We start from the raw sequence: 11,297 nt of genomic DNA on the forward strand, positions 1-11,297 counted from the left end.
ACAATTTTAAATCAATAGGTGATCAACAACGGAATAATAATAATAATAAAAGAAATGCGGAAGCGAAGTCTGATAATTTAACCAAAGGCTAGTGCGAAAATCCAAAATACAACTCTACCCAGAACTGGTGTCACAATATCACGGACCATCTACGAATACTACAAACAGTGGTCTGAAAAGAAAGATACAAGTCTGTCTCTGAAGTAAATGAAAACAGAATATAAAAGATAGAAGGGGACTCCAAGGCCTGCGGTCGTCTGCAGGACTACCTCAGGTCTCCGCTGGACTGAAGGCAGCAACCTCGCTATTGTCCAAAAGCTCCGTGCCGAGATCTGTACACAATGCAGACTGTAGTATCAGCACAACCGACCCCATGTGCTGGTAAGTGTCGAACCTAACCTTGGCGAAATAGTGATGAGACTAGGACAAGACTACCAAATAAACCTGTGCAGTTAAAGTATATACGGCAAGTAATAATAACGAAAACTAGCAGTTAAAAATGGGAAGGGGAACATGCTGCGGGGAATATCAAGTACCAACAGTATCTCAGGAGAAAAGCATAAAGAACATCTTAAAATTTGCATCACTAAGAATAAGGAAACAGTAACGAATCAATATCCACTTTTATTCTTAATTGTTACGGCGCGCAACCCGATTCAAGTCATATAACACTGTTGCGGCGTGCAACCCGATCCAAATCATATAGCACTGTTGCGGCGTGCAACCCGACCTCTCCTGTCCTCCCTTATTACTCCTTGTTGCGGCATACAACCCGATCCCAATATACAAAGCAACACCAATCATCAATGAATCCCTGCAAAGGAACAATAAGGAAACAACAATATCCCGGCAAGGGAACTAACAACATGAATGAACACATCCCGACAAGGGAACCAACAATAAGAATTAAATACGTCCCGACAAGGGAATCAGCTATAACCACTTGTACCAACAATTAACTTCACAAATGAAACCTCAACTGGAGCCAATGCTCAACGATAAACAAATACCACAAAGATAATCATAATTCTTGTACCACGGTTGCTAACCATCAAGTTAAACATGATCAATATATAGTAAAATCACAACAAATCCGAATATAAGACTCACGGGCATGCTTGACACCAACGTATAGATACTCATCACATCACATATACGTCGTACTCGACACCAACACATTGCAAATAAGACACAACACATATTCCCTCAAGCTAAGATTAGGCCAAACACTTACCTCAAACTTTCACGGCCAACTCAAGCCTCAAACACCGCTTTTCCTTTAGAATTCGCCTCCAAGTTACTTGTATCTAGCCCAAATTAATTTAACAAGATCAATAAATGCTAAAGAATTCATACCCAATGCTTAATTATAAGTTTTTTTTATCATTTTTCCCAAAAAGTCAAAAATCGACCCCGGGCCCGCTTGGTCAAAACTCGAGGTTTGGACCAAAACCCGATCATCCATTCACCCACAAGCCCGAATATGCAATTAGTTTCGAAATCCGACCCCAAAATGAGGTCTAAGTTCCAATTATTCAAAAAGCCATAACTCAACCCAAATTCCCAATTTCTACCATAAAAATTCTTGGTTTTTGAATAAAAAGTGATGAAAAACGTTGGGTATTTGAAAGAGTAGAGTTTAGAATTGATTACCAACACTTTGGAGATGAATTTGTGTGAAGAAAATCACCTCTAGGTCTTGGGAGTTCGAAAATATGAAGAAATGGGTTCTGTCCGTTTTGAAATCTGTTTTAAAAAGACTAGGCATACCCATCGCGAACCGATGGGCCTGCCGCGTTCGCGATGGTTCAGGCCCAAATGGCCTTCGCGTTCGCGTTGGGTGGCATGCGTTCATGGTCAAAGGGCCGTGTTCATGTAGAACAAATTGAACTCCTTCCCCCAGGCCCACTAAACCTATGCGTTCGCGTGAGCCTGAACGCGTTCGCGAAGGGTACCCCCCCCCCCCAACAAAGCTTCGCGTTCGCGTTCTGAGCTCCGCGTTCGCAAAGAACAAACTGACACCTGAGGGAATTTGCCTTACGCGTTCGCAAGTGAAGCCACGCGAACGCGAAGAACAAAATCACTGTGCACCTGAAACAGCAGAACCTGCAACTTTTCTAAGTGTAAAAACATCCCGAAACCTATCCGAAACTCACCCGAGCCCTCAAGGCTCCAAACCAAACATGCATACTAACTCAAAAACATCATATGGACTTGCTCGTGCGATGAAATCGGCAAATTAACATCTTTAACAACGAATTTAGCATCAAAATCAAAAAAAAAAATCTCAAGAACTCTTAAGTTCAAATTTTAACAACCGAGGGTCCAATTCACGTCATATCAAGTCCGTTTCTTACCAAATTTTACAGGCTCAACTTAAATACCATATAAGACCTGTACCGAACTCCGGACCAAAATACGGGCCCAATACCATTAAATTCAAACACATTTAAATTTCCAAAAACTCTTATAATTTCAGTTAAACAATTTTCTTCAAAAATTCATTTCTCGGGCTTGGGACCTCAGAATTCAATTCCGGACATACACCTAATTCCCATATTTTTCTACGGACCTTACGGGATCGTCAAATTACGAGTCCGGATCCGTTTACCCAAAATATTGACCGAAATCAACTTAAATTCAATTTTAAAGTCCTAATTAGCATTTTCATCAAATTTTCACATAAAAGCGTTCCGAATATACGCCCGGAACGCGCACGCAAATCGATGTGAGATAAAAGGAGGCTTTTAAGGCCCCGGAACACATAATTAACTCGTAAATCAAGTGATGACGCATCCCCTCGACATACTTCTAAGGATAATGATACACAAAAAGAAATAGACACAAGGATATCTAGTAATATTTCATATCAGTAAGACCTAACAGAAGTAGATGGATACAACGTGGACTTGAGGCAGAACTTCCTTTGGTGCATTAGTTGCAGTGCAAGACGAAGAGCGCACAACCGTGAGCTTTTACTGACATAGATACTGAATCCTTTAGGGCTCCAAGATTTGTGGCGCTCCATACTTCCCTGGCTGTGCACGTTGCAACATTTGAACTTCTTCTTCTAGGAATTACCTTGGCTATGTCTGATATCTTTGCTGACATATCCGTCACCTGGTTGTTCAAATTGAAGAAAGCCAAGTAGATTTCTCCTGAAATGTATGTATGGAGCAATGTCAGATTGCAATAATCTACTACTAAATAGTAGTTAATTTCTATGCACCGACAGTGTGCAAGTCTTTTTACACCATCAAGTTAAATTGAGCTACAATAATATATAATTTATACCCATCTAATAGTTGATTTGCAAGCTCTAATTGAAGTGGATGAAATGGGAGTTGAGACATTTGCAAGGATCTGTAACACATGTAGGCTTCCATTTTATAGCTTTATTTATACCATACACCAACGTTCAGCCAATAGGCTCGTATCTATTAACACACAACAATAGTCTTGTTTCAAATTTGCTTAGTCCCTCAATCCCTATTATAGTCTTATCGATCAGGACTAGACTCTTTTAGTTTAACCTTAGGTACTCTTTTAAGTTACAAGTGTAGAAGATTGCTTGCATCTCTTTAACTTAGATTAATTTACTGTAATTTCCATATTTATATCCCTTTTCATTCACTCTTTCAATATTTAACAAATTAAGACTTTATATTTCACTACCATCCATTGAAGACGTATTCTCCTTCTATGCTACTGATATATCTGTCTCCTCTATGTTGGATTGAGTTTTGGTTAGAGAAATCATACCTCTCCTTCCAGTTGCAAGCCAAGACCTAACTCCACCAGACGAAGCTGCACGAAAGAAGAATCACTAAATAAGCGATCTCTAGATTACAGAAAAGCAAGTAGAGTGTAGGCAAGTTTTTCAGATGAAAACAAAATGACCTTTGACAATATCCAAGGAAGCACAAAGACCAGAATAACTATTCTTGAGTGTTCCATTGTTGTTCAACTCCCACATCTGTTATGAAAATATTAGCAATAAAGTCGGCCAGTGATTAGCAGACACCGTGGACTGAATGAAACTTCAAGAGTTTCTACTTTTTATTCAAAGAATGCACAGAACTTGTCGCATGAAGTGCTGCTAACAGAATTGTTCATGGAAAGTCTGATTATTCAAACTAAATTACCTGGTTGGCATGGGATCTGCATCGTGAAAATGAACCTCTGCTCGACTCTTTGGATGTAAGCTTTCTATTTGAAGATGCACTAAAACAAAGTTCTGTTCTCTCTGTTACCAATAAGTGAAGCTTTCCGTGACTTTGGTGATTATATACCATTACCCCCTCTCTGCATGAACAACAATTAGGATGATTGACAAAGATAGCATCAACAAAAACATGATTGAAACAGATGAATCAGAGGAAGTTGAAGATATTTACGACATTGAAGGTGCTTTTCTCTTGTATAGACAAAAAGGTGAGGTGCGATTATTTGAGTTCTCTTCCCAGCACAATTGCGCTACATCATTGTCAAGAACTTTAGTGGACCATTCATTTGCCTTCACATCTTTGCAGCTCCTGAGAGCCAAAACTCTCGTCTCCAACACACTCGTCTTTCCTTCATTCTTGGAATTGTGGGTCAAGCCATGCTTTCCAGGTGAACTTAATGAACCTGTTACATAACGAAACTGCATTTAAAACATCAGCTTAGGATTGAATTATATGCCTTAGTGAAGCCAAAAGTCGAATCAATTTATTCACATGCCTCCATGTTGTTTGAGCTAAACCAGTTAATCTCCAACAGAGTAGGATTTGTAAGAAGATTGAATGTAGTATCATCAAGCTTTCTCATATCTCCACCAAAGATGAAAGGGGACCTGACCATCGACCATAGAGTCACCTACCAGGAAAGGAAAAGTCCATTGAATACAAGCCGGTCACATGAGCTATGTCATATTTGGAGAAGGGCTGCAGCAAAAGTACCTGAGTCCGTTGCTCATCCAGATTAAGCCTGCAATTTCTGTGTGGACCAAGATTTGAACCTGCAGCAAAATGGAGTACTAAATAATCTTCCGATGCCATATTTTCCTCCTTGTTTCGACCAATAGGAATGCAAAAATATAGTAGAAGAGGTAACTGGAGAACGCAGTAACTAAATTGGTTCATATCAAAATCCTCACCAAGTAAGCTAAGCACAAGAAATTGTTGGAGAAGTCGTTTCTTTATTATAGGATGGACTTTGTCCTGTTTAACATTTAATTTTAGCTGCAAAAGATGTCTCTAGTTGGAATATGTTGGAGCAATAATCTGTATTCATCTCCTTAACCTATATAATAGACGGAGAACCTTGCGCTAATAAACATAAACCAACGGAGCCTCATGAGAATGAATGTGCATCAATCAACAATGTGCTTTGCAGCGAACTGATACAGAATCCTTTCTGAAATGATGATATATTTAACAGTTTAACAAAGACGAAGAATAAAAATAAATGGAAAAGTATTATCCTTCACCTGCGTCTGTTAGCCATCCAAGTGGTAGCATATCTAAGTCCGGCCACGACTTCCCCTTCAGGCCCTTGACTCCTACTAAGTTAGCAGCAGAAAAGTCCCTGCCACAAGCATAAGGAGAAACCAATGTCAACAGTTAAATAAGAAAGTAGTGTCACAGCCAAATAACAAACCAGAAAAATAAAACTTGAGCCGAGACACAATTTGAATGTTAGATAAGCAATCCCAAATCACAATGTGACAAGAAACATTTGTCAGCAAGCCTAGGAAAAAATGAGAAAATCCTGACAAATTAGTAGAACAGATAGCACGATTACCTAGCAACATTGAAGTGCGCAGAGACATCATTCCAATCATCCCAGTCATCACCGGTTACTCGATACATGTTGACCAAACCACTTATATCCTTTGCCATTGTTGGTTTTGCATTAGTTCCCGGGGACAAGGAATATACGATAGGCCGTTTAAGTCCATTCAATACCTACAGACAGGTAAACATTCTAACTTGCCATTATCAGAAAAATGTATCAATTAAAAGACAAATGTTTCAGCCATTATGTTTGCTTGATTTCTTTCTTTCCGTTTTCTTTTTATCAGCTTTTCTTCCTTTCCCCTTTCTAGTAGGATGGTGGTTTTCAGCAAGTAAAATCATTTCGTAGCACCAATAGAAGGATCAAGATGAAGTGGGTTAAGGAGAAGAAAGTTAGCAATCTTACCTCTGAAACAACAGTTATCTCATCTAAATCCAAGTCATCACCGAATACACAGTCATGCTTCACTGAAGAAGAAAAAACAGAAAGTTCTTTTAATATAAAGCACAGAAAACTCAACAGTTAAACAGTGATCTGGGATCCTTTAGCTTGGATGACCACAAACAAGGATTAGTCCTGCTTCTCAAAGACGTTTCCCTAGAAAGCAGAATCAATGGTTTTATGACATCAAAGTCTACGTGGTTTCACGTGAAAATCAGACTTTTGAACACATTGACTCATCAGCATTAATTCATCATAACCCACCGAAATAGATGCTCCAATAATAGTCTTGAGTTAATGAGCATGTCTTACCAAAATCAACACCCCAGTCAGCGTATTGTTGATAGAGTGACCTAAGAAATGCTCTTCCAGCTCCCAACTTGGTATTCACACTCATGAAACCATTTGTCATCCACGCACAAGCCCTCTCCTTAATTCCTATATCTTGTGCATGCCATTGTCGACCAGCCTCTTCATAAGCTTTGCCCTGTTGGATGTATCACCTAAGAAGTCAAGCATTTATCATAGCTACTAATATGTATTAAGATGAACTTTATCAGCTATCATCAACACAATTCGTAAAAGGTATGAACTTGCCTAAGAAGCTGCATTTTCCAGTACAACGAATTGGACTGGATATACCAATATTTAAATCTATAAATGAAAGCACAAAGTTGAATTTGCATCTGGGTAAAGAGCAATACCGTAGTGGTATCCAGTATGAGAGTGTTAGCATTGAATGCTTGTTTACTTAAACCTCTCATGACATGAATCCCAAATTTCAGGCCCATGCTATGAACTTTTTGGGCCACTTCAGAAAATCCTTTTCCACCTCGAGAGGAAGGCCATCTACCAGGGTCAGGAAGCATCCTTCCCCACTCATCAATGACGTCATAACCATAAGAATCGGTATAAGCACCTTCTATTTGCTTCCTATACCAAAGAAAGTCCACCACAACATACTGCATAGAATCCAAAAGCAGACATAAATTTAGAGATGAAAGCAAAAAACATGTTGGAAGGGTAAAAGAATCTAATTAATTCTAGGCATTCTCATTGTGATGGAAGTCATTTTCTATGGAAATGTTTTCCGGTGTTTGGTGGTGACTTGAAAATATTTTGCGGAAAAATGTGAATTAAAGATTATTAATAATAATAATAATAATAACAAAAAAAAAGAAGTAAATCATAGGAGTGTTTTGATGAAACTTTTAAGCACCAAAAACTAATAACAATGTGTAAATGTTTGTTGGAACAAATAATTTGAAGTTAAAATAGTTGTAAAGAAAATGATCTCGAAATCCATTTTTCTGTTAACTAAACACTAAAAAATGATTATGATGGAATATTTTCCTTCATACCAAACACACCCTCGAAACCTATTTTTATGGTGATTGTGAAAATAATACTACCTGATAACCATGAGCTTTTAGTCGTAGTGCTACAAGTTCTGCATTCTTAAGAAACTCTTCCTCAGATATTGTCCAACAAAACGAGTCATAGGAATTCCAACCTCTTGGTGGTAAGCTGGCTTGTCCAATTTCACCCTGAGATTTAGTTTCTGAGGCTTCCCTGTGGTTATGACCCAAATAAGACTCCACATATTACAATTTGATCAAAATTTCAAGAACACATGCAATTTATTAAGTATTCAATAAGGGGAAACTATTGAAAATCAATAATAGCAGTGTAATACAAACTCATAAGTAAAAAAGTTCTTGTACCACCCAAACAGCCCAACAGATGCCACGATGCTGATAATACCCAAAAGATTAAAACTTGCATCCTTTGAGCAAATATTGGCCAAATACATCAGGATTTTTCGTATTATCAAAAATAGATTTGGGTTTTATTTCTCCAGTACCGAACTTATTAATTAAAACAATAACATCGATACCATTTTATTTGAAATATACTCAAGTAGATTGATAGACATAGAAAAATGTGCTGAAATTCTATGAACTGTATGTGTCATAGTACAAGATAATGCTAGAAAACAATTACCAGAAACTAGCATAGAAAAATTCCAAGAAAACCATTTGAATTAACACAATTGGAGCTGTAAATACTCAAAAGATTAAAACTTGTACATCATATAAGCAAATCTTGGGCAATGAATATCATGCATCAGAATTTCAGCCTTTTAATTTTCCTCCAATACAAATTAATTATAGCACGAAATTTGTGTAAAATGACAACATCCAAAGCAAATGGTGAAAATTAAATAATAGCAGAAAGTAGTATAGAAAAGTTACCAGTGAAGAAAAAGAGTGAAGAAGACGATGAAAAAAGAAGCTTTCAAGATCATCCCTTTTCGGAGTACTATGAATTAAGTGCTAAGCAGATAAAAGTGTTAAAATTAAAGTGATTTTTGAGTTATGGGGGTTTGAAGATTTATATGATAAAAATGAAAGAATTTAAATATTAATTACATGGGGCCTGAAAAGGAAGTAAGGTGTAAAAGGTGATGTCTGAAAAAGTATGATTGGGAATTGCTGTTTGTCGGAGGAAGCGGCAAGTGTCAAAGGTGCTGTTGCGCTCTCTCTCTCTCATGTCTTTTTTCTGTTACGCATTCAGCACTAAAAGAGGCGCGGTAATATTAGGATCCATAATCTCTGCAATTTAGTCATGAGTTGTTTTTATTAAGTATCGCTAATTCTTAGATTTTTTTTTATTTTTTTGTTACTAATTCTTAGATTGTTTTCTCACATTGCAAGGTGGGGAGTTTGAGTGATCCCAAGAACAAGATGTAGAGTCCTTAGGATGTCGAGGGTCTATTGGAAACAGTCTCTTTATCTTAGGGTAGGGGTAAGGTCTGCGTTCACCCAAACCCCACTTGTGAAATTATATTGGGTTGTTATTGTTGTTGCATGTACACTAACATTTCAGTCTTAAATTACACTAGTATTACTTATATCGAAAATTAAAAGGCAATCTACAACAACAACAACAACATCCCAGTATAATCCCACAAGTGGGGTCTGAGGAGGGTAGTATGTACGTAAACCTTACCCCTACCCCGAGGGGCAGAGAGGCTATTTCCAGGAGACCCCGACTCAAGAAAGCAACAAGAGACGATATATTAGTATTATCAATAGACTCATAATAAAATAACATAAAATAACAAAATAACAGCAATATAAGAAATATAGGAAATACGAAAAAGATGAAAGGTATAATAATATCCAACAGATAAAGCCCTGCATCAGTAGCTGACCAGTAGCATCCTAACTGGCTAGTCTTGCTCTAGTGCGCTGTAGAAATATTTACAACTTCCCCTAACCTACAACCTTAATGCTCGACCTCCACAATTCCCTGTCAAGGGCCATATCCTCAGTAATCCTATGTCGTGCCATGTCTTGCCTGATCACCTCTCCCCAATACTTCTTAGGTCTCCCTCTACCTCTCCTCGTGCCCACCACAGCCAGTAGCTCACAACTCCTCACTGGTGCATCGGTGCTCCTCCTCAGAATATGCCTGAACCATCTGAGTCTTGCTTCCCGCATCTTGTCCTCCATGGGGGCCACGCCTACCTTCTCTCGAATATCTTCATTCCTAATCTTATCCATCCTTGTATGCCCACACATCCACCTCAACATCCTCATCTCTGCTACTTTCATCTTCTAGATGTGTGCATTTTTAACCGGCCAACACTCGGTCCCATACAACATAGCAAGCCTAACCACTGCTCTATAAAACTTACTTTTTAGTAACGGTGGCACTTTCCTGTCACACAAGACTCCCGTCGCTAACCTCCACTTCATCCACCCCACCCCTATACGGTATGTGACATCCTCGTCGATCTCCCCGATCCCCTGAATAACTGACCCAAGGTACTTGAAACTACCCCTCTTAGGGATGACTTAAGAGTCAAGCCTCACTTCCACTCATGCTTCCGTCGGCTCGGACCCAAATTTGCACTCGAGGTATTCTGTCTCCTCCTGCTCAACCTGAAATCTTTAGACTCAAGGGCATGTCTCCAAACCTCTAGCCTCTCGTTGACGCCGCGCCGTGTCTCGTCAATTAGGACTATGTCATCAGCAAATAGCATGCACCATCGCACCTCTCCTAGAATATGATGCGTTATGGCATCCATCACCAGGGCAAATAGGAAAAGGCTGAACGCAGATCCTTGGTGCAACCCCGTAACAACCGGAAAATGCTCGGAGTTGCCTCCTACTGTCCTAACCTGAGTCTTAGCTCCATCATACATGTCTTTAATCACCCTAATGTAGGCAACCGGGACCCCTTTAACCTCTAAGCATCTCCATAAGACCTCCCTAGGAACTCTATCATACGCTTTCTCTAGATCGATAAACAACATGTGGAGATCCTTCTTCTTATCCCTGTATTGTTCCACCATCCTCCTAATAAGGTGGATAGCTTCTGTGGTAGATCACCCCGGCATGAACCCGAACTGGTTATCTGAAATAGATATCGTCCTTCGCACTCTCATTTCTACCACTCTCTCCCAAACTTTCATGGTATGACTCAGTAATTTGATACCCCTATAGTTGTTACAGCTCTGGATATCGCCTTTGTTCTTATACAATGGAACCATTGTACTCCACCTCCACTCTTCAGGTATCCTATTAGTCTTGAATATAACATTAAACAACCCAGTAAGCCATTCCAAGCCTGCTCTACCCACACACCTCCAAAGTTCAACCGGAATTTTGTCTGGCCCGGTAGCTCTGCCCCTTCTCATCTTACGCATTGCCTCCATGACCTCATAGACCTCAATGTCCCTACAATAACTCAATTCATAGGGGTTGTCGGCATTCCTCAATTCACCTAGTACAATATCCTGATCCCCTTCTTCATTTAGAAGTTTATGAAAGTAGATCTGCCATCTCCTCTTAATGTGGTCATCCCCCATCAAACCTTTGCCTTCATCATCTTTTATGCACCTCACTTGGTCCAGATCCCGAACCATCCTCTCTCTCGCCTTAGCGAGTCGGAATAACTTCTTCTCCCCTTCTTTGTTCCCTAGTTCCTCATACAGACGAGAAAGCTGCCATCTTAGCCTCCGTTACTGCCATCTTCGCCTCCTTCCTAGCTACCTTATACCTCTCACC

The 11,297-nt window shown here is 39.3% G+C and overlaps 1 protein-coding gene across 2 annotated transcripts; it reads right to left on the bottom strand.

Annotated features, from left to right (window-relative positions):
- Positions 1–2,729: 2,729 nt before the first annotated feature.
- On the bottom strand, positions 2,730–8,815 carry LOC107799954 (uncharacterized). 2 transcript variants are annotated; one of them, XM_016623096.2, is made up of 14 exons: positions 8,475–8,815; positions 7,632–7,791; positions 6,924–7,181; positions 6,532–6,706; positions 6,184–6,245; positions 5,785–5,948; positions 5,471–5,568; positions 4,941–4,999; positions 4,723–4,857; positions 4,401–4,645; positions 4,146–4,305; positions 3,901–3,976; positions 3,763–3,807; positions 2,730–3,158 (listed from the first exon to the last, which is right to left on the bottom strand). In XM_016623096.2, exons 1-14 carry the CDS (start codon positions 8,525–8,527, stop codon positions 2,935–2,937), a joined length of 1,914 nt encoding a protein of 637 aa, XP_016478582.1. In that variant the 5' UTR covers positions 8,528–8,815; the 3' UTR covers positions 2,730–2,934. The 2 variants fall into 2 exon arrangements, with proteins under 2 accessions (XP_016478582.1, XP_016478581.1); XM_016623095.2 differs by having other exon boundaries at positions 4,398–4,645.
- Positions 8,816–11,297: the final 2,482 nt, after the last annotated feature.

Source organism: Nicotiana tabacum, chromosome 20, assembly GCF_000715075.1.
Source record: "Nicotiana tabacum cultivar K326 chromosome 20, ASM71507v2, whole genome shotgun sequence".
NCBI lineage: Eukaryota > Viridiplantae > Streptophyta > Magnoliopsida > Solanales > Solanaceae > Nicotiana > Nicotiana tabacum.